The sequence below is a fragment of the Puntigrus tetrazona genome, chromosome 17, assembly GCF_018831695.1.
Source record: "Puntigrus tetrazona isolate hp1 chromosome 17, ASM1883169v1, whole genome shotgun sequence".
Taxonomy (NCBI): domain Eukaryota; kingdom Metazoa; phylum Chordata; class Actinopteri; order Cypriniformes; family Cyprinidae; genus Puntigrus; species Puntigrus tetrazona.
This window is the reverse complement of record NC_056715.1, coordinates 10,845,063-10,867,871: the sequence shown is the minus strand read 5'-3', so window position 1 is coordinate 10,867,871 and position 22,809 is coordinate 10,845,063. Positions and strand designations below refer to the sequence as shown.

At 37.3% G+C, this 22,809-nt stretch overlaps 2 protein-coding genes across 4 annotated transcripts; both read left to right on the top strand.

The window, feature by feature from the left end:
- Window positions 1-11: 11 nt before the first annotated feature.
- scfd1 (sec1 family domain containing 1) lies at window positions 12-14,040 on the top strand. The gene is made up of 25 exons (XM_043263375.1): window positions 12-154; window positions 776-846; window positions 959-1,047; window positions 1,138-1,228; window positions 1,322-1,444; window positions 1,575-1,662; window positions 1,745-1,834; window positions 2,909-2,964; window positions 3,455-3,540; window positions 3,721-3,820; window positions 4,226-4,365; window positions 5,055-5,145; window positions 5,232-5,305; window positions 5,792-5,873; window positions 5,994-6,090; window positions 7,647-7,717; window positions 9,114-9,193; window positions 9,317-9,379; window positions 9,471-9,546; window positions 10,444-10,497; window positions 12,344-12,396; window positions 12,728-12,761; window positions 13,080-13,145; window positions 13,224-13,292; window positions 13,841-14,040. Exons 1-25 carry the CDS (start codon window positions 124-126, stop codon window positions 13,862-13,864), a joined length of 1,899 nt encoding a protein of 632 aa, XP_043119310.1. The 5' UTR covers window positions 12-123; the 3' UTR covers window positions 13,865-14,040.
- Window positions 14,041-14,163: 123 nt separating this feature from the next.
- opn6b (opsin 6, group member b) lies at window positions 14,164-20,261 on the top strand. 3 transcript variants are annotated; one of them, XR_006253059.1, is made up of 7 exons: window positions 14,164-14,475; window positions 14,622-14,827; window positions 15,394-15,493; window positions 16,745-16,849; window positions 16,931-17,154; window positions 17,772-19,416; window positions 19,632-20,261. XR_006253059.1 is itself a non-coding variant. In XM_043263376.1 (6 exons), exons 1-6 carry the CDS (start codon window positions 14,382-14,384, stop codon window positions 18,225-18,227), a joined length of 1,185 nt encoding a protein of 394 aa, XP_043119311.1. In that variant the 5' UTR covers window positions 14,164-14,381; the 3' UTR covers window positions 18,228-19,417. The 3 variants fall into 3 exon arrangements, 1 of the variants encoding a protein (XP_043119311.1); XR_006253060.1 differs by lacking the exon at window positions 19,632-20,261 and having other exon boundaries at window positions 17,772-19,168; window positions 19,299-19,417; XM_043263376.1 differs by lacking the exon at window positions 19,632-20,261 and having other exon boundaries at window positions 17,772-19,417.
- Window positions 20,262-22,809: the final 2,548 nt, after the last annotated feature.

Below are 22,809 nucleotides of genomic sequence, written 5' to 3'. Positions count from 1 at the left end.
ATTGTAAATTTGTCAGGACCAACCCGAAAAGCCCAAAGAGACGGTGCACCTCAGTTAACTCTCAGCGTGCGCTTCGCCCGTTGCCACGTCACCCTCACAGTCGTCACTGCATAAACAGTAAAGATGGCGGCCTCCATCCGGGAGAAACAGACAGGTTTGTTCATAAGTTTGAATTTATATCGAAACGCTCGATACTGCTAATGTACAAGACATTACTGATTTTCACGCGGTTTTTAAAACGTTTTTTATTTAAAATACGCACAATATTACCGAATCCATAACATGTGAAATTGCACAGTCCTGTCAGTGTAGCTGGTCATGCTAACCGTGTTGTGAATCTAGCAGCTGGTTTATCCTGCTTTACTTACATAAAGATGCACTTGTGGTTGTGATAACTACGTATACCTAACCAGCTCGTTAATGAAATATACGGCTATCAATGTCACAGAGACCTGTCATAAGCAGCCCACGATATTAATTGACGTGCTAGCTGAAGCCACTTGACGAAAACTGTTATTATCATAATTTGTGGTACAAAACAGTAATTATCCGTATGTCCATAGATGCTAATTTATGCTGTACCTTTTATTTTTCTGTGGCTGGCATTGTCATTGACAAGTTTAATTAATTTTTTTAATAAAATGCACATTTAATGCACACACGAGTCTTTTGAAATACAATCACGTGCATTGGTTTCTAAAATCATTAATGATTGAAGTGGTTTAAAAAGTTGATTTATAGTTGTATTATGTTTCTGTGCTCTTTCTTTTTTCAGCTGCTCTAAAGCGAATGCTCAACTTCAATGCTCCACCTTTAAAAAACACAACAGCTGAGCCGGTATGGAAGGTAAGGGCGCTCAATACACACTGCTAGTTTTTTTTTTGTTTGTTTTTTTTGACATGGCTAGGTGATGCTTTTGTAGTTACAATTTGCATAAACATTTATCCTTTCTTGTTAGGTTCTTATATACGATCGTTTTGGCCAAGATATTATATCTCCTCTGCTGTCTGTGAAAGAGTTAAGAGACATGGGCATCACTCTGCACCTGTAAGGACCTCAAAGATATAGTTTAAAAAAAAAGATTAGATTAGATTGATTAGGATGATTGATTGTTTGCTTTTTGTTTGTTTCCTCTAGCTTGTTGCACTCAGATCGCGACCCCATTCCAGATGTTCCTGCCGTTTACTTTGTGATGCCTACAGAGGAGAACATTGACAGGATATGTCAAGTAAATATGTTAACTCGATATTTCAGTTAGTCTTTTCATCTGTCCCGTTCCAGAAATGTCTGTGAAGATCTCACTGTTTTAAAACTATCACAGGATCTCCGTAATCAACTATACGAGTCCTACTATTTGAACTTCATCTCTGCGATCTCCAGAAGCAAGCTGGAGGACATAGCAAGCGCTGCTCTAGCAGCTAATGCTGTAAACCAGGTGACCAAAGTAAGTCAAACACATTTGTTCATTACGAACAGCATTTCTTAGCTTTCTAGAGTTTTTAATTAAAAAAAATCTATTTTTTTGCAAAACACACAAACTCATTTAAACATTAGACTGTTCTGTTCCTCCTCAGGTATTCGATCAGTATCTGAACTTCATCACACTTGAAGATGATATGTTCATTCTCTGCAACCAAAACAAAGAACACATCTCCTACCATGGTAAGCTTCTAGAAGGGCTTGAAGTATTGGTTTCATTTGTAATCTGAATGTTATTAATGTAGCTACCGTTCTTTGCCCTCAGCAATCAATAAACCAGATATCATGGACACAGATATGGAGACCATAATGGACACAATAGTGGATAGTCTCTTCTGCTTTTTTGTCACACTTGGTAAATAATACGTTTTATTCCATCCATGCATATACACTGCTGTTCAAAATATATATATATTTTTTTAAAGGACACTTATGCTCATTAAGGCTGTATTATTTGTTTTAAAATACAGTAATATTGTGAAATATTATTAGAAATATTTTTAAGTAATATATTTTAAAATGTAACATTTTCCTGTAATGCAAACTAGTTTTCAACAGCCATTTTTCAGCGTCACACTGAAGAAATCAGTTCAGAAATAATTCTAATATGCTTGTTGTTAGAAACACTGATAACTAGTTGCTTCTTAGTGATTTAAAAGAGATTATCTCAAATGGAGATCTTTTAGTAAGATGTTTTTACTTTCTCCTTGGACAATGTATTGCATATTTGCTCAATAAAAGTATTAAGGTTTAAGTTTTACAAAAGTCTAACTGAACATAGCAGTAATGTGCACTGTATAATGACTTATGATTTAGTTTTAAATATTGATTACACTCTAAAAGATAGCGGCCCCATATTGATTCATGGGAATCAAACAACAAATGGTTTACTTATAGTTGTTTATATATTAAGCTGCCATTTCAACATTCAAAAAACCTTAATCACCTATAAAGATGCTTTAGCACAAAATTAGAAAATACCTACTGCAAGAATGTGCTAAAATACAATCTATTCCTCGTATGGAGATGCTCGCTGCTTTTTAAACCACCTAATGTAATAAGGCAAATGTATATTTGAACACTTTATATTTAACCAAAATTAAAGATATATTATATATATATATAATTCTCATATTACAGCCATTAGTTTAACTTTCAACTGTCATATTGAGCCACTGGGTGGCAGAATCTTCCTAATATCATTTTGTATATGCTTGAGTATAATTCTTTAAATTTAAGTTATGTCTATTTACTTATTATATGACTAATAGAATTGTATATGACAGAAACGTCACAATTCAAATTAGGTGCAATGATCAAGCCTGTATTGTTGTTTTTGAAATGTGATTTTGTGTGTCTTGGGAGCTTGTGAGCAGATCTTTAATGCACCCTCCTATTGGCAGTACAGTGAGCTTTCCTGTTATCATAGGTGCTGTCCCAATAATCCGATGTCCAAGAGGGAATGCTGCCGAAATGGTAGCCGTGGTAAGAGACTCACTGCTCTGTTTTTTAATGTTCCTCTGACACTTGGTTTATGACCAGTCTGAGACACTTTTTTTTTTTTTTTTTTTTTTTTTTGGGTAAAGAGTGATTTATTAATTCCAGATTACTGTTATAGGATGACTTTGGTCAGTTGATTATTACATCAGCTTTTACAATTATCTCTGCATTACAGTGCATTTGAACATTTCATAGTCTGTGCACAATGTGCAAACTGATACTGTAGCTTAATTCAGTTTCACTGATGGTACAAAATTCCTCTTTGTTCCGTATGTGGGATTCAGTCCAGACTTGGCTCGCTTTCAATTCCGAGCTTTTAGATGATTAGTTTCAGCAAAGGAATGTCTCACTGTAATATAACACAAAATTAACACCGGCCGCTCAGTTTATTGGATTAATTTATTTTATACATATTGTACAACTCGTTTCTACTGGAATATTAGTAATGTTGATTTAACTTTTTTTTTTTTTTCAGAAACTTGACAAGAAACTGAGAGAGAATCTGCGAGACGCTCGTAACAGCCTGTTCACCGGAGACACCATGGGCACTGGCCAGTTCAGGTGGAGCAAAACTCACTCGCAATTCTCGCACACCTCCACACAACTGATTTTTATCTTTTATTTTTATTTGATTAACAGCGAGATAGATAGATAGGTAGATAGTCCACTTTAAGAAACGTAGAGAAATGTTTTTCTGTCTAATCATAAAATATCCCTGCTTTCTCTCCACCACTCCCACAGTTTTCAGAGGCCGCTGTTTGTTCTTGCCGATCGTAACCTGGATCTAGCGACTCCTCTTCACCACACATGGACTTATCAGGCTCTTATTCATGACGTGCTGGTGAGCAGAACCTAAAATAAACTTGCATGACTCACAGTTAATGAATTTCTCCTTTTTTGTACGGGTGTTAATGTAATTTATTTCCCAAAATGGAAACTGCAAACAGTCCCAAGTTGCGGCATATGGAAAGATGAAGCTATTGCAGTTATCATATGGATGACAAAGGGGTTTCATGAAATGTGGAATGTACGTGCTGGGTTGCTTTTTGTGCCAGTGATCATTAATCCTTTGGGTATTTTTTTCCACCAACCCAAAAATGCTTCTGCCTTAATATCGTCTCAATTCCCTGTATGGCAGCTGCTTTTTTATTTATAGGAAAAGCTGGCATATATGTTATTTTAGGTCGTATATTATGTTTTGAGTTAGTTCTGTTGCCTTGCCTAACTGATATATCCCCTACATCAGGACTTCCACCTGAACCGGGTCAGTGTGGAGGAGTCTCAAGGGTCAGAGGCCAGCCCAGCTGGAGCACGACCAAAAAAGAAAAACAAGAAGAGCTATGATCTCACTGGTGCTGACAAATTTTGGCAAAAACACAAAGGAAGGTAAACATTAACTATCCAGTAGCTCATTGTTGTGCTTTAATAAATGTTTATATTAACAAATGTTAATGTAATAAATTCTGAACTGAAATCTTTTGAACCAGTAACTGTGTGATTAATATGTCTGATGTAACTTATGTCTAATATAAATTAATATCTGATGTTGCTATCCAAAGACTTTATTCTGTCCTAGTTTTGATTAAAGGAGTCGTTCACCCATAAATTTACATCTTGTCATCATTTACTCATTCTAGTATTGATACAAACTTGAATAACATTTTCATGTGGAACACAAAATATGTTTTTTTAGTTTGTATGCTTTTTGGTCCATTCAGTGGAAGTCAGTGTGTCCAAAATGGTCAGTTTTGTAGGACATTTAATAAACCAGCTGTACATTAAAGCATGTATATGTTTGATAGGAAAACATCCCTAGTTGTCTTAATTCAGTAAAATTGTTTCAGATGTCACAGCGCTTTTTAATATTTAAGAACGTCGCTAATGTCATTTAATATTACTGCTAATTTTTTGCAGAATATCATTAGTTCTGTGTTTTCAAAATGTTTTAACTTCATTCCTGCTCTCAGGACTGTATCCAGCAGTTTATAGTGATTTATTTACAACAGCTTAATGTCATTTATTTTTAGCCTATTCAGCATGGAAAGCGTTTAATTAATTTCTGTTTACTGTTTCAGTCCATTTCCTGAGGTTGCAGAAGCCGTGCAGGAGGAACTAGATACGTATCGCGCCCAAGAGGATGAGGTTAAACGCCTCAAGAGTATCATGGTAGGTCAATAAGGCTGATGATAAATTGTATATAATGGAATTGTGGCCTGCTGGTTAACACAGACAAATGTGGTTTTACTCTAAAGGGCTTAGAAGGGGAAGATGATGGAGCCATTAGTATGTTGTCAGATAACACTGCCAAACTTACCTCAGCCATCAGGTAATGAAATAAACAAGTGTTTTTGTCAATATGATTTATTGAACATGTCATTTATCTACATGCACATTAATAATGGTGGATAGCTTTTAAATAGATTAATGCAAGACATATAATAGTAGCTCAATATTTTGATAACCTCATAAATATTTATTTATTTGTAATTTCAGATGTTTAAATTGATATTTAAATTACTTACATTTGTTTATAATTAAATAATTGTAATTAAATATTTTAAATATCTCAAAGATGTGGATTTGACAGTTTATAGCAGGTGTTCTGTTGATCTGTCCCATTAATATAAAAAAAAATAGTTTTTCTTTCAGTTATGTGTATGAAATATATCCTTATATAATTTAAATTCATCCAGTGTCTCACATTGCAGAAGAGCTGTTTTACATATGAATTAGTCATTGTACCTACCGCTGTACCTCTGCCTGACCCTACACATATAGAGTAGGATAACAACCTGCTCCTCTCTCCAAACAGTTCTCTTCCTGAGCTCCTGGAAAAGAAGAGACTGATTGACCTCCACACCAACGTTGCCACAGCAGTTTTGGACCACATCAAGGTCAGTGCTCCATGAGAAAAATGTTTTTTATCTCTTGGGTTACATCTTCTCAGCACATTGTATTATTTCTGTGAGGTTGAGCAGCATATTTATCTTCTAAATTTGCCTTTCTGTCGTTAGAGCCGTAAGCTTGATGTGTACTTCGAGTATGAGGAGAAACTCATGAGCAAGTCCACACTCGATAAATCCCTGCTAGACATTATCAGTGACCCTGATGGTGAGTCTTTTTTGTGTTAAGCATTCAAGGCTATTGATGTTGAAGGGCTTTTTACAAAGGATAATTTCCAAAATTAGTTTTTAATCAAGGTTAGGTTTTTTTTTATGTTTTCATGTCAGTACTACTTTTTCTTGTCTGTTTGTTCTCATGCAGGTAAGGTTACACAATTAATAAAAAAAAATCAAGATTGAATCAAATCAAAGGAGCACAGCTGGTAGTAAATGCTGCTCCACGAGAACTCATTTTTGAGTTTGGGTCTCTTATTAACATGCATTTGGGAATGCAACAATGCGCTAATTATGTTTCCAAACTTGTAATAAAAACACATATAAACTAATATGTTTAAAATAAAATTCATAAAAGCAAGATGGAATGAAGAATGAAGACATATCAGTAATGTAATTTTGCAGTTTTTCTCAATTTTCTTACATTGTGAAATACATTTTTATATTTTTGAGTGTGTGTGTGTGTCTGTACAGTAGTCAACATTTTGAAGTTGATAAAAAAAATGTTAATGAAAGCTATCCTACAACAAGAGCACATTTTGTTTTTAGGATAACTTTAAAAGGTTTTGATCCAAATATTGACTACTAATATATATATATATATATATATATATATATATATATATATATATATATATATATATATATATATATGTGTGTGTTTGTATTTTATCTTTTATCTCTCTAAAATTTGATTGAGCCCTGTTAGAATCAATTGTAAAATAGCCAAGATTTTATGCTACCAGCACGAGATGCTACAAACCAATAATAATAATGCTATTTAATAGAAATAATATTGATGAAGATAATTATAGGATCTTTGATTAATTTGTGGCTTGGCAACCATGGTAATCTACACATTCTGCCTAACAACACCCCATAATTTTGGTAAAATCTTTGTAACGCTTGGCCTCAAGTGGCTTATTGCTTTAATAAGCCTTGACTCGTCAGCTGCTCTTTGAGCTTGACCGTAATCCAAACACCACTATATCCCTCAAAGCATGGCATACTGCCTTACTGTCATAAAATTTTGTTTTACCAAGAACAGCCCCATCCTGAGAGATCAAACGAAACTAATTGAATGAGTAACTCATACCCCCTTCCCCCTAATGAGAGCCTATCCCACCCCTCGTCCTCATCCAGTCATTTTTCCAGCTTAGTGGACTGAAATACATCACATCCCTAGGGGAAAGCGGTCTGCTTTAAAGGCTCTCTGTGATGCTACCACAGGATGAGTTTTGTTTTCTCTCCTGCCAGCATTGTGAGGTTTCAAGAGGACACAGTTTCTTGATCTCCACAGGGTCCTCTGTAGGTTCATGGGTTTCTTATGAGTACACAGGAATGATCACTAACTATAATGATAGTGATCAGTTATTTTTCAAGTGTTACAGTGCTTTATTGTTCCGATGAGTGCAGTGTTTGATTTTCTGATCAAGTTTCAGCAATAGCGAGGACAAAAAAACACGCATTATCAAAATCTAGTTGTTCCGGAATTTAAAGTAACTGTATGCATTTGCATGATGATCGTATAAATGTTATTCTTATTGATAGCTGGAACAGCAGAAGATAAGATGAGGCTGTTTCTGATCTACTACATCACTTCCCAGCAGCCTCCATCTGAGGTAAGGTCCCACACCATGGTCACAAACAAAGAGCCATATCCTGTAAGAAACTTTAGATCATAGCAACCTTAATGGAACAATTCTGTTTCATTTAGTAGTTAGTAAATACATTTGTGGCATAATATTGATTATAATAAAGGTTACTGTAACTTATAATCATTGGGGTCAATTTTCAGGGGGGTTTAAAGTGTGACTCTTACTTTTTCTTATCTTTTTATTTTAATGTACTCACATTAACTGTTATGTAAATATATTTTGGGGTTTTTAGCTGTTTCTACAGTGGCATAATTTTGAAGTAGATGACACTGGATGTAACTTTGCACAAAAATGTTTTAATGGCTGTACTTGTGAAACAGCACTTTAACCTATTTTCTTTTCTTTAAGAAAAAAAAAAAAAGCCTTGAAAAATGGAAATTAACTTTTGTGGTAATCAATTTTATGCCTCATTTTTTAACTGCTATTAACTGAGCTTAACTTGTATCGAATACAGAATATCCCTTTAAGGGTCCTAGATAAATAATCTGTGGTAGGCTACCCTGATGTGCGCTTTCGGTAATACCACAATTTATTATAATCAGTGGCAAATGCATGGATTTCATTGTTTGGGGACACATGGAGCCAAAAACACTCTGTCCATTCCCTATGAAGCTCGGCCCGGGTTCTTAAACTGTATTTTCAGATTCTGTGTTCAAAAGCCTTGTTGTTCTTTGGGACACATGCAGCGCAGATTTGAGGAACACTGACACCCTTTGATGCCACGGCCAAGTGTTATTACTCTTGTACCTTGATAAAGCAGGACTGTTCAGCTCATGGCAAGATCTTTTTTGTGGGATGTTACTTAAACAGCCATACAAATGACATTCTTGAGTTCTTGTGTACACTTCCGAAGGGACGGACCCATGGGACCAAGCTGGGATGGACATTGTCCAAGTGACCACATTTCAACCCTAGAGAAAGCGTACTGGCCTGTGCTGTGGGCAAGGACTGTCATTCTCTATTACGTTTATCAGTGCAGGCTGTAAAAGCTTTTGACTTTCCAAAGAGTCAGAGTTTGAACTATTTTTCCACGTCTTTTAGTTATCCTTTCTTTCATCTGTGTCCTCCTGAACCAGCGTTGGTTATTGTTGGCTGAGCGTTTGCTTAAACTCCAAAAACAGTCATTTTGTTGTTTGTTTTCTGAGGCCGTAATGAGGTTGGTGACATGAAAATGGCCCTCTCACTCATGTGGTATAGACGACTCTGTCTCTGACAGGAACTAGAGTTTCTCCTTACCCTGATAAATGCTTATGGCTTGTGAGCTATAAGTCATTCTTCATTTTATAAAAACAGATCCTCTTAAACTGTTGGATTTTGAGAGTTGAGTGTTGAATAAATAAAGACATTTTGTTCTTTTCAGGCTGATCTAGAACAGTACAAGAAGGCTTTGGTTGATGCAACCTGCGACTTATCCTCACTTAACTACATTAAGCAGTGGAAGTAAGTTCTGGCCACTGTCAACAAACACACCATAACACACTGTCACATTTGCCTAGTTACTACATTAAATTTAGTTGAAAGATGAGAACAGTAGTGCTGCAACTATTATAACCTCTTTTCCAGAGCTTTCACCAAGATGGCTGCAACGCCAGCCAATTATGGGAGCAGTGGAGTGAAGCCAATGGGGTATGAGGCTACGACAAATTTCATTCTCAAAATAAGAATCTTTTTGTTGATACCATATGTGTTTCGAATGCAATGACCTGTCATTTTTCAGACTGTTCTCGAGGGTGATGAACACTGGCTCCCAATTTGTGATGGAGGGGGTGAAAAATCTGGTCCTGAAGCAGCATGTAAGTATTTACCTAGGCTGTATCTAAGGACCAGAATATCACAGGCTGGGCTCTTTTTGCTTAGTAAGCAGCCACCCACAACTGCATATTTCTGTGAAAAAACAGCCAGCCGTTAAGCAGTTAAAAATGCCCAGACAGCCTACTAATATAGCAGTGAGCCAAAATCGCCACCGAGAAACCAGGGAGCGGTATGCTAAAAATACCAATAACACCCTAGCAATCGCAATGTGCCAAAAACACCCATAACAAATTATAATTGTTTCAGCTTAAATTTTTATTATGCACATACTATATGCACTTTATATAATGGTATTTGTGAACTTCGGCACTGTAGAAAGTTTCATCCTTGTTTAGTGTCTGCATTGTTGCTATTGTTCTACATACCTTTCAATCAATCAATCAATTATTTTTATTTATATAGCGCTTTTAACAACACAGGTTGCGTCAAAGCACTGTTTGCAACTTATACTTAAAAAAAGAAGAATACTTTCAGCCTAAAAACCAGGACTGCACTATAAAAACATACTGAACCCAGGAGAAACAACAAAATATGCAGGCATTGTGACTTTTAAAATTTAAGATTGGACACACTATTAAAAAAAATCCTTAACAAATCAAAAATTTATTATGGGGAAATATAGGTGTATAGGTTAGATTTATGACCACTGACAGAAGAAAATGTGTTAAAGGTCAATGAGTGAGCAGCTCTTTCCAAAACCTATGCAGACTTTTTAGTTTTTTACTTTTGCTTTGATTTAGTCATATTTGAGATTGCAATACTTCTGTTTTTTGTTTGATGAATTGATTCTGATCTTCCTTATTTCCATGTTTCTTTAAATTAAAAGCATCTGGTTCTTTTGTGGGGTTTATTATGATTCTCAGTTGTGTCTCTTATAGAACTTGCCGGTTACTCGCATCTTGGACAACCTGATGGAAATGAAGTCAAACCCGGTAAGCGTCCTCATCTGTTTCTCCACTTCCTTACATGATTTCATGTTCTTCCTCATGATTACAAATATTAAACAAGTTTGGCCTTTATTAGTATGAAAGTTGGGTAATAAAGATGAATTTTGATTTGTTAGCTAAAAGCCTAAATCTCAAAAGATCGTTAGAGAGTTTGTGTCCAGTGTGCACACAAGATTCTGTATAGCCAAGGCTGACTGCTTTACCTCCCACTGCGGATTAATGCGTATGACACTGCAGCGCTATGGGACACTGAATTTGCCCTGAATGAGGCACTGAGGAGGCACTTTGTGTGTGCCGAGACCTCAATCCAGGCAATCTGAGCTGCACGGTTAATGCAACTGTCTCAGCCAGAGGAACACCTGTGGAGAGAGAGGGAGAGGCTTTCTAGTGAGTGAACCCGAAGCACAATGTATTAAGTTTCTAGGGCTGAGGGATTTGGAAGCAGTCCATTTGGGCTTTTCACCTCGGTGAGGCGGAACAAAGGTGCAAACCCCTCATGTGAGCAGCACAAGGGGACGTCTCTAGAGCAGCCGAAGCTAATTCATCGATAATGGGATTGTGTTCTGCTACATTTGAGGATCTCATTGTCTGCGAAATGTCTGTATGTGAAGCATCAGGTATTTGAACACACTGGCTGTTTTCAAGTTATCATTGGATAGCCTTGAAGGAAAAATCTGCTTTGAAAATTTCTCCCGATGCTTTGAAATCAACTAACTGCCGCAACGGTGCGTGGGGAATGATTGATGCTGATTTTTTATAAATGTGGAATTACCACAGAAGAGATGATGTGGCAAATCTTTGACAGCGCCCTCATAGTATGACTTCTAGGACTCTATTTCTATTTAGACCCTTCCAAGAACTGTCCCAACGTGTTTTAAATATAAAGCACTGTAATGGAGACAGCTAGCTGACATATTAGCTCTTGCAATCATTGGTTTGTGTAATAGCGGCCTTTTAGCTTCCCCTTCTCGTTCCTTGACATCAAGACCTTATTTCCTTATGAAACACCCTCAGGGTCCTTCTGATCTTCTCGCTCTCAAAAGCTGGGGTGGACAGATTGCCATATCCTGTTACCGACTGGAAATACTTCCCCTTCGCTGCCCATAAACTTGAATTGAACATAACCGTATTATCATTTTCTCAGCTACTGGAATTTCAGTGCCCTGCACAATGCGGCTGTTGTTGGGGAAGCTGAGCGGCTGAGCGCTACAAAATCTCCTGCCTCCGCTGTTCGTCAGATAGTCCTCACAGATGGGCCTGTGCGATAGGGCTGCAATAGTGTGTTGGGCACCCTCTATTAATATTGAGCTTCGCAACCCTACAAGGGTAAACCAATAGCAGAAAAATCTGGAGCATTTCACCATTTGGAAGTGTATTGAGGCTCTTCTTTCTGTGAGTTGACGGCAAAGTATTTCTTCCCAGAATGAAGTATGCTCCAGCACGCCAGGCCTGCCAGGCCGGGCTGACTGAGGTCCCGTGGGGGAAGAGACAGGCTTGGCCCATCCGATACGGAGGATGAGGAAGTAGGAGGCCATTGGCCTCCGCCTCGTAGACAGCTCTCCTCAATTTGTGTCGCAACTCTTCAAAGCAGAGCGATGATAATTTTGCTTTTTTGAGACAAACTGGAGGACATTTTACTGTTTGAGGCTTCTTGAACCTTCTCAGACGAATGGTTGCTGGGAAGCATTCGATCTTGATAAGCAGTTAATGTAGATAGATGAGGTGGTTTTTAGGAGATGGTGATGTGTGGAGGGTGCGCTGAGTGTTATTTCATCCTTAATTTACTTACGTGCTCTATAATCCCTAATGTTATGTGTTGTGATTTTTGTAGGAGACGGATGACTACAGATACTTTGATCCCAAGATGCTTCGCGGAAGCGAGAGGTAGGACACCGAAAACGAAGACTAGGCTCCTTATATTTTCAAATGATACATCTCAGTGTTTGACTTGGTCCCACTGTATTCAAATATTATGTTAAAGGCATTTGATCCATGGAGGAATTCGAAATCACTTGTGTCTTTATTACATACACATAAGGCAGTATTGAAGTTAGGTAAATAACGGATCTGCACATCCTTGCCAAAGCTGTAACTTTCCACTGAAAATATTTAGAATATAAGAAGATCTGTCATGTTTTTTTTTTTTCTTTTCTTTCTACAACTATTTTCACTTTCGGCCAGTGATGAATTAATCCTAACTGTTTAACTCCCTCAGCTCCATTCCAAGGAACAAGAACCCCTTTCAGGAGGTGAGTATAAAGCTGATGGTTTTGATTGTACTGTGTGGATGTTGATATGTTATCTTTACGCTTTGGCACCCATGCACTGTAACCTGGCAGGGTTAATCTATGGCACAGATAGCCTTCTGTTCCTAGTGGAGATTAGGCCTCGCTTCTGACAAAGTGAGCTGGAAGCCCAGAGTGTCTGAGCTCATGTCTGTAGAACGGCCATTTGAGTCAGCCTGTGAAATATTACAAGGTTTTATTTGGTAGAGTGTTTGTACAGGTTGCATTGAAATTCACCCACTGTTGAGTTCGAACAGCTGATGACAGATTATCATTTCACAGGCCATCGTCTTTGTTGTTGGTGGGGGCAATTACATAGAGTATCAAAATCTTGTTGACTACACAAAGGTTTGTTTGCACACATTTATGTAAAATATGCTACAAGGCCTTGGTTTGCTTGGTTTGTAATGATTTCCTGCTCTACAGGCCAGGCAAGGGAAGCGGGTTCTTTATGGCTGTAGTGAGCTTTTTAATGCAGCCCAATTCATGAAACAGGTATGATTGATTCTTTTAATGCAGAAACATACATGAAGTGCATTTTACTAAAAATATGTCTTTTAAATCCAACATTTAATGTCAGTTACCACATACAATTACATCTTCATTAACATCTTTTCATATAAAATCTGATACTTTACAATCCATTGCTCTAAAACCCAACCGATTATCATTGAGTTGAAGGGAACAACACTGCTTTGAGTGTCTTGGAATGCTTTTTGCTGCTTGAAGCGAATCTACGTTGTACTTTATCTCAACAAAGTTGACACCAAGTCATAACGTGCTTTTCCCTCTGTAAATATTTTGCCTAGTTTTTTTTTTTTTTTTTCCACATCAATTTCTTGTTAATATACTTTTACCCCTTGCTCTGAGTGAAAAAGAGGGCAGAGTGCCTTTCTTCTCCCAATTCTTGCTGTGGTCATGAACTAATGACACTGACTGTTTGCTGCACAAATTATTCAGTAGTAATCATGTTTTTGTTTAAATGTTGATGCGATTATGGAGTATCAGAGCAGTTAATGCTAAACCTGTTAATTTCTCCACAGCTCTCCCAGCTTGGTCAGAAATAGGAGGAGTCCAGTTACCCACCCTTCTCGAAACTGGAATCAAGATCTCTTCAGTTGTACTCCATTAAAACCCCTCTAACTTCAGAATCACTCATATTCCATGTACTTTATACTGTTTTCCTATACTATTTAATTCAATGCTAGAGTTCCTGTCAATAAAGTCTTACGCACCAATTGTACTTAGTACTTTTTTTTTTTTTTTCTTTTGAATCTACTTTGGGTGGGTCATCAGCATACACATTTTATGCCTCATCACTGACATCTGGTGAGTTCAACAACAGAAACTGACTGACGAGAACTGTCCCAAAAGTCTCAGTCTCTAAAGTCTTTAACAAGATAAGGAGATTACACCTAGTCTTGATCAACACCAGTGCTCTGTTACAGTTCAGATGTTTGCTCAAGTGTAGATCTAGGTTAATCTGTCTAGTCTGTTAGATCTTCCACCAATGAAGAGAGCAAGACTGTGAACCATAGCAAACGTCACCCTGAGATGAGTCCAACCTAAAGATTTTCATTGAAGATGGACATCCACAATTTTCTTCCCTCAAATGTCACAGTCTACCGAGTGTCGAATGGAGGAGAAACGGCTATTGGTGTCTATTTGGTGATACTAGGTATTTAGTCTAATGTAATTGTATTGAATTCTCCGTACGTTACTGTGATTAATTTTTTCTTGAGCTTCTCTACATTAAAAGATGTCATGTGAGAAAGAATCTGGTTAATTTTATTTACTTTTTTTTTTTTTTTTTTTTTTTGATAGGATGGCTTTCTTGGATTGGAAATGGGGTTGTAATATTACTTTTAACCAAGCAAAGAAGGTCTCTTGAACCACAGGATTTCTTGACTCTCAACCTTGCCATTTCTGATGCCAGCATTGCTATTTTTGGGTATTCTCGAGGAATCCTTGAAGTTTTTGATGTTCTTAGGGATCAAGGCTATCTTATAAAGATGTTTTGGACTTGCAAGGTAAGGTGACGATATGCCACATAAAACCTGCATTCTATTTCTTGTGGAACACAAAAGAAAATGTCAAGGATTATTTTTGTATGTTCAATGGAAATAAAAGGGGTTTGTTTGGTTTTGAGCTCCAGTAGGTATCATGTTATGGACAAAAACTTTGTATCAGTGAAATGTATATGGTCCACTGAGGAAATTCATACAGGTTTAGAACTATGTGACAGTAAGTAAATAAGAATATGAATAATACAATTACAAACTTCAAAATAATAAGTGCCTTTAAGCATGATTGTTATTACATTATTTAGTATCACACAGCATCTAGTGTGAGAGGTCCATCACTGTTCCCTTTGCAGTCTGGCAGGTGGTGGTATGAGTCAGGAGGGGCTGAAAATTTGATTTATTTGTAGTCGTTCCAAGTACACGGGCATGTGTCCTTTTATCCCCTAATCTTGCTGGCTTGTTCCCCAGGGCCTGGTTAGTGGGTGATGAGACAAGTCAGAGCGATTACTCCCTCAGGTTTGCAGAGAATGCCAGACCTGCTTGCAATGTATAAGATGTTGTGTCTTGGCCAGGTGGACGGATTCCTAATCCTGCTCTTCGGACTCATCAGCATCAACACACTGACAGCCATCAGTGTCATCCGCTACATCAAAGGTTGTCAGCCTCAGCATGGTATGCTCAATTCTGGCCAAACCTACGGAGTTGTTATAACTTTGTATGCCTGGTACCCAGTATTTAGAGCAGGTGCTCATGCATTTCAATTACATTACAAAGTACATGCAAAATCAGTTCCAAAGATTTGTGTGCTTTCCAAAAGACTACTAAAGTATAAATTAGCTGCATACATTACTTGATGCCATATAATTACCACATTGGAGAGGGGTGCTAAGGGGTTTTCAGAAAAAATGTTGAACATGCCTTTGTGGTATGTTAATAAAATGTTACTATTTATTTTTAAGGCATTTATGAATAACAAATTTGATATTAGATTAATTTTGCTTTCTAATATTTTTTATTAATTAACTCTTTATTTTAAATTAATTATAATCCTTTGGTAAATAATCAATAACATAGACAGTCAATATAGTAATGTGTATATAAATAATATGTGACCCTGGACCACTAAAAAACTCATAAGTAGCATGGATTTATTTCTAGAAATAGCCAACAATACATTGGATTGGTCAAAATCATTGATTTGTATTTTATGCCAAACATCTTTAGGATATGGGTTATGTGCCATGAAAATATTTTCTAAATTTCCTACCAAAAATACATACAAAACTGCATTGCTAGAACTTCATTTGGACAACTTTAAATGCGATTTTCCTCAATATTTAGATTTTTCTTTGCACACTCAGGTTCCAGATTTTCAAATAGTTGTCCTATATTAACAAACCATTGGTAACAAATCAATGGAAAGTTTAAATGTTTAAATGTTTAAATGTTTCAGGTGATGTATAAATCTCAATTTAAAAAAAAAAAAAAAATACCATTTGGTGTTGTGTTCTATGTGAGAGTTTTTATTTCGTATGTGTCTAGTTCTCACACAGTAAGTAGGCTATATATTTTATATTTTAGAACAGGGGTCCTTCACAAGGAAATCATCCAGTTTGGGGGCCTTTAACAATTAAAAAGCTTGAAACACAGTGTGATTTACTGTATGAAATGGTGATCTGACGCAAACTGATTTGAAAACCAGGAAATCCTGTTCGTTTTGCTTTTCATTGAACAATAAATGGTCAAACCAGGTTCTTCCAAGACTTGAAATTCTCTGAGGTTGAGTCTTTGATAACTCTAGAACAATGTTATTTTTCCTTTTTTAGAAGCTCTTTAGCCTTGGCTGCACAAATACTAGATAAATCAGTATGATTATGCCTATGAGGACTGTGCTGATGCGAGTGTTTCTGCTATGTCCTTCAGCTCATCACGTCAACAAGCGCAATATCTGCTTGGTCATAGCTGCTGTCTGGCTGTGCTCTCTGTTCTGGGCTGGGTCTCCGCTTCTAGGCTGGGGCAGTTACAGAGGTAGGACTAAAGCAAGACTTTCACCATCTTTAGAAAGTGAAAACCTGAGTTAGAGATCACTTATTTTAATTTCCTCTGCAGCTCGCAGGTATGGGACGTGTGAAATCGACTGGATGCAGGCGCTGTACTCCGTTCCGGTCAAGCTCTACGTCATCAGCATTTTCTTCTTCAACTTCTTTGTGCCACTATTTGTTATAGTTTTTACATATGTTTCCATCATCCGAACCGTCAACTCCAGCCACAAGTCCAGTCGTGGAGGAGATATCAGCGAGAGGCAGAGAAAGATTGAACGCAGCATCACACGGGTACAACCGTCGCCACATAAATTTAAATCTCTTAAAGAGATAGTTCACCCAAAAATGAAAATCACTAATTACTCACCCTAATGTTATTTCAATGCTGTGAAACCGTTTATCTTCAGAACACAAATTAAGATATTTTTGATGAAATCTGACAGCTTTGTGACCCTCCTTAGACAGCAAGGGAACTACCACAGTCAAGGCACAGAAAGGTAGTAAGGATATTTTTAAAGTAGTCCATGGGCATCAATGGTTCAACCATTATTTTATGAAGCTGCGAGAATACTTGCCAATAAAAATAAAATAACAACTTTACTCAACAATTTCTTCTGTTCCGGGTCAGTCCGCCACCATTCATGAGTACCACAACGCATAAGTAGCTTTATAAATTTACAACTGAACCACTGATGTTACATTGACTATTTTAATGATGTCCTTACTATGTTTGACAGTGGTTGTTCCCTTGCTGTGTGTGCAGGGTCAACAAGCTCTCTGTGTTCCAAAGATTACTGGATTAAACAAATTTTCATTAATTTTCACTGAATTGCCTACCCCTTTAAAATTAAGAGACTAATGCAGAAATGTACATATTTATGTATGTGTGGTACTGTTTCTCTCTCCAGGTCTCCCTCATTCTGTGTGCGGCCTTCCTGTTGGCCTGGTCCCCGTATGCAGTCATTTCCATGTGGTCCGCCTGGGGTTACCAAATACCCCCACTCAACAGCATCCTGGCCAGCCTCTTCGCCAAGTCAGCGAGTTTCTACAATCCGTTTATCTACATTGGCATGAGCTCGAAGTTCCGGAAGGACCTGCAGGCTCTGTTCTACTGCCTCAGACCCACATCAGCGCTCAGGCACACCCCTCCTGTGCCATTGGCCCGGCCCGGTGATGTGCAGCTCGACGTCAACGGCTTTAAGGAGAATGAGTCGGTGGACCTTAATGCAAATGAAAACATACAGGAGAGAAAGTCAGAGAGCCCTCCTGAATCAGAACGCCAGGACAGGCCTTTACCAAAGTCTGGAAAGAGTGTAAGTCCTCGTGGGTTAATGAGGAAACCAAGCGACTCGGGAAGACTTTAACAGTCATTTTTGTTAGTTTATGTCCTCTGTATGTTTATGTAAGATGGCGAGAATAATATTAGGATAATACAGTACATTGACTGTCTCTATTATCTTAATTTCTCAAGAGAACAGGACACTCCAAGCTACTAGTGAGTCACGTTGTCTACAAATGCTTCATGTTGAACGTGAGGTCGTCGTGTTAATCCAATAATGTTGAGGTTAAAGGTTTCGCTTCATCTCTTTCTTTTAGGCTTGTAAGCTATTGACATTTAATTGTATGTCTGTATTGCATTATTCAGGGTTGCTGGAGATTCCTCTCCCATCCCAGTAACTCAAATACAAACTTTGAATTTAACAATAATAATAGCGTTAGGGAAGAAAATGAATATGTCTGTAAAAGAAAAGGACACTATCTAAGACGGAAGGAATGTAGCTTTTGAAGAATAAGACAATAAACAACTATCTTACTAAACAAAAACAGAACATAAAATGAAGACAATCTGCAAAAACAATGGCAATGACCTCTCAACATCCTTCCTTCAGAATTGCATTTCAAAATCCATTTATAAAAAGATACATTTCTCAAAATAATCAGAGTTTGAAACTTTGACTTTTGACACCAAAAGCGATTAAAAAGGAGCAAGAAAAAGAATCTCATGAATTGTGTTTCTGCTAGTGATAGTGAAATTTTTATTGTAGTAGTGCTTTTTTATTAAAGTATTGCTTTTTTTTTTCTTTTTTTTGTGGTTTTAGCTAACTAAAATAACCCTGGTTTCTCGTTTATTGCTGTCTTCATTCTCCCAGCAGTTAATCTTGATGAGGTGTTTGTAATTTGGTGAGGTTTTAAGCTTGTTATAATCAGCAAAGCACCAGCAGGAATCCTGGTGTGAACCCCTAGGATGGTCTGAAGGAGCCAGCGCAGGAGGATTTACAAATTGATCATGCATGGTGACTGCCAAGTAAGAATCTCCTGTCTCTCCACAAACGTCCCTGTTTGACCAGACTGTAATGTCAGGACCTCAGTACAAATTACTCAAGCGCAGAACGAACAGAACAGTCAGGTAATGGTGTTTTATTTACATTATCCAGGCGCATAATTCAAAAGCAGCAGGCGTGCTCTAGTCAAAGGAACAGTGAAGGTTTGAGTCCAAACAGAGCAGCAGGAACAGTCAAACAGTCCAGAGTCATAATTCCAAGAACAGACAAGGTCAGTAACTGGTTTCAGAACAAACAGATTAACAGCAAACAAATCTGACCTTGTAGGTCACAGAAAAATTCGAACCTGCCACAGAACAAAAAAAAAAAAAAACACAGAATAGTACTTGGGTAGCCACTTAATTATCAGCTAAAGGGCTAAACAGAGTGAATTATATTCAATGTGCATATATAACATGCTTTAACAGTTTACTTTTTCGAATACAGGACAAAAGAAGTGTCCAGATTACATGGGAAATCTATACTAGATCGTCGGAGCTAGTGGCAAGTTGGATATGAATTGGGATTTTTCTCAAAGAACTGACTAACACCTCAGTGACCTGATCTTGCGGTTGTGGGAAATGTCCTCCTCCTGCCCCATTCACAGCGCTCAAACACACTCTACTCAAGCATGTCCCCACTTCCAATGACATCCAAGAGAATTAGTCCCACATGGTGGTCACAAAATAAGAGGATCTTGGTGTTGTGGTGAATGTTCTCTCAAATTAGCGGTGTCGGGGGTTAAAGTAGGTCTGTTATGCAAGGAGATTTTTTGGCGTAGACCCCATATGCTTATTTTGGTGCAAGACTACTTGAAAAATAATGAATGCTGGAAAATATTAATCAGCGTGATGTTGTATAATTTTATGATTTATGGGAGGAAAGTCCTAAGAGAAAGTCGTGGATCTGCTAAGAGATGAGAAGATATCCAATATACACTGTCTAGTTTAGTAGTGGGTATGATTTACATTTTTCTAAAGAAATCTTTTATCCTGACCAAGGGTGCATTTATTTGGTCAAAAATACTGCAAAAACAGATTCATTTTGTGAATATAATGTATAACTGTGATGGCAAAGCGGAATTTTTTGCATGAATAGTCCAGTCTTCAGTTTCACACAATCCTTCAGAAATCATTTGAATATGCAGATTTTTGAGCTTTGAACATTTATTATTATTATCATTACTATCAATGTTGAAAACATTCATGCTGTTTATATGAATATTAAAAAATCTGTAGCCTATTTAATTAAAAAAGATTTGTAAAGTAACAGTGTTAAGTCTTTTAATTTATTTTGGGTTTTTTTGTTGTTGTTTTTTGGTCAATTTATCGCATTTTAAAAACTTTTGAATGGTAGTGTAAACATAATATTGCCACTCACTGTCAAGCTATTTGTAGTGTACAAGTCAAGTCAACACGTTTTACACGCCTATTAGCTCTAATTGAAGATGGTAAGTACATAACGGAGCATTAGGAGGTCTTTATAGATGACCCTACAAAGCTAAGTAAAACTTGACTGCACAAAAACATCATTAAATATCGGAAACTACCTTAACTAAACTCGAGCTAACTTTTTTTAAACTTCTGCATATTCACCACATTTCGAGACGTATCACATTTGCTGTGGTATATTAGCAATGTGGAGCATGGCATAAAGAGAATATTTCTCCAGAAGCGAGAAACCTAATATATACGCTCTCTTATATTAATCGTGAAATATTGTATTTTCCAACATAGAGTATGAAATCACTTTTTTATTATTATTTTTTATTTTGGGAAAATAAATTTCTCTTTTCAGCGGACAAATCTGGGCTCGAGTCTACGCAGCATTAGCCAAGGCTAATATTTGTGTAGGTGAAGACAGTCGCCTAAATGAGCCATCCATCGAAGTATTAGACGGTTACTACTATTTATAAGGAGTGCGGCGGTAGTCTTTGCATTCTTGGACGAAAGCTGCGGATCTCCCATGAAGTCTCACATGGTGTGAAACGTGACAGCGCGATGCTGGCCTGGGAAGAAACGTGTGTCACTTCGCCTTAATTCAGCCTTTTTCATCTGACTGCACAAAGCCAGAAGAGTCAAGCCAACTTTTCCATATGACCATCAGCTGCCCCAGTGGGAACAAACTCTGTGTAATACCGAATCACAGGAAATCATCACCTGCTTAACCTATTATAACAAAACCCATGCTATTACATAAGGGAAAAGACTGTTTCTCCTTGATCTGGGCTAATTCTCTAAGAAGCATCTAACAAAACTATCATTTAGATGTCATTATTAAATAGCGGTCCATAAACACTCTCCATATAATCTCCAGCTCAAAAGATTGTGTTCAGTAAAATGAGTTTATGCTCACTAAATAAAGTACAAGCACTGAAATAGTATTACAGTTTAACAGTTATCTATTGTGGAATTTCTTTAATTTCACTTGATCCCTCAGAAATGATTGTAATATATTTCAAAAATATCTGTAACACTATTTGTAATGTATTCACTGTTATTTTTACTTAGTTTGAATATAATATTTAAATTGGGAGTCTTATGAAGTGTATTGGGATTTAATTGGGGCATTAATATTCACATATTGTCACCTGATTAACGACCACCTGATTTTGCCTTAATTTACGTCTGTCCACAATCTGAAGCACCGTTTTTTATTCCAGTTTGGCTCAACGCCAATAAGCTTCTTAAACTGCTGGAATTGACCCATTATTGGTTTACCTAAGCTGCCCAAGCATTACTTGATATGGAAGTTCACACTCTGTTTGAGAGACTTGATGTTTCCACCACGACCTTCACAAGAATTTCCTTGTGAAAGGCCGCTTTAGCCGTCATAGACTTTGTGTGCTGTAAAATATTTATTAATTGAGACACTGGGACAGTTCCCAGTCGTTACAATGAGCGGTTGTTCAAAGAGGCTCATAACAGATGGATTGAGTGTCATTCCTTGAGAGGTTTTTAATTTGTCGCACTGAATAAGCACCTTGTCGCACACCACGTACCCCTACAAACCTCCACAGCACTTAATCAGTAAATGCCAATGAGTTGTGAGATGCTACAGTAAACACAAACCTATCGTATTCCTGTTTGCTGCCAGGACTAGACCTGGAAATGGTCCACGGTTCAGCGGATGTAGAATGATTACATAAAAGTTACCAAGAAAGACCTTTTTAAAAGCTAGTGCACCAAATTGAATAAAATTTCACGGATGATTTACAGTTCGTGCAGCATAAGCCTCATTCAAGAGATGTTTCGATGCAGGAAGTCTTTTGAAAGTGATTTAGATAAAAAGCTTCACATTACCTGTTATTCTGTTTAGTCAGGCCTTCTCTAATGGCTTCGTGGTCCGGTTTGAACGGGATTGTGTTTACATTATGTTTGCAGCACTGAAACAGGGTTGTTTATATGTCATTAACCACAAGGTAAAGTTTTCAACCTCCAGTATAGGCCTAGTCATGACGTCTGCAGGTGGCGTTCATTCTGTGTTTATTCTTCTCTTGGTAGTTGTCTGTTCCTTTACTCGCCATCATTGACTAAATTAGGCTACACAGTGTTAAAGCACATGCTTATTATATAGGTACAAACTGTAGTACATATTTAATCTAAACGGCTAAAAGCAGGAGATT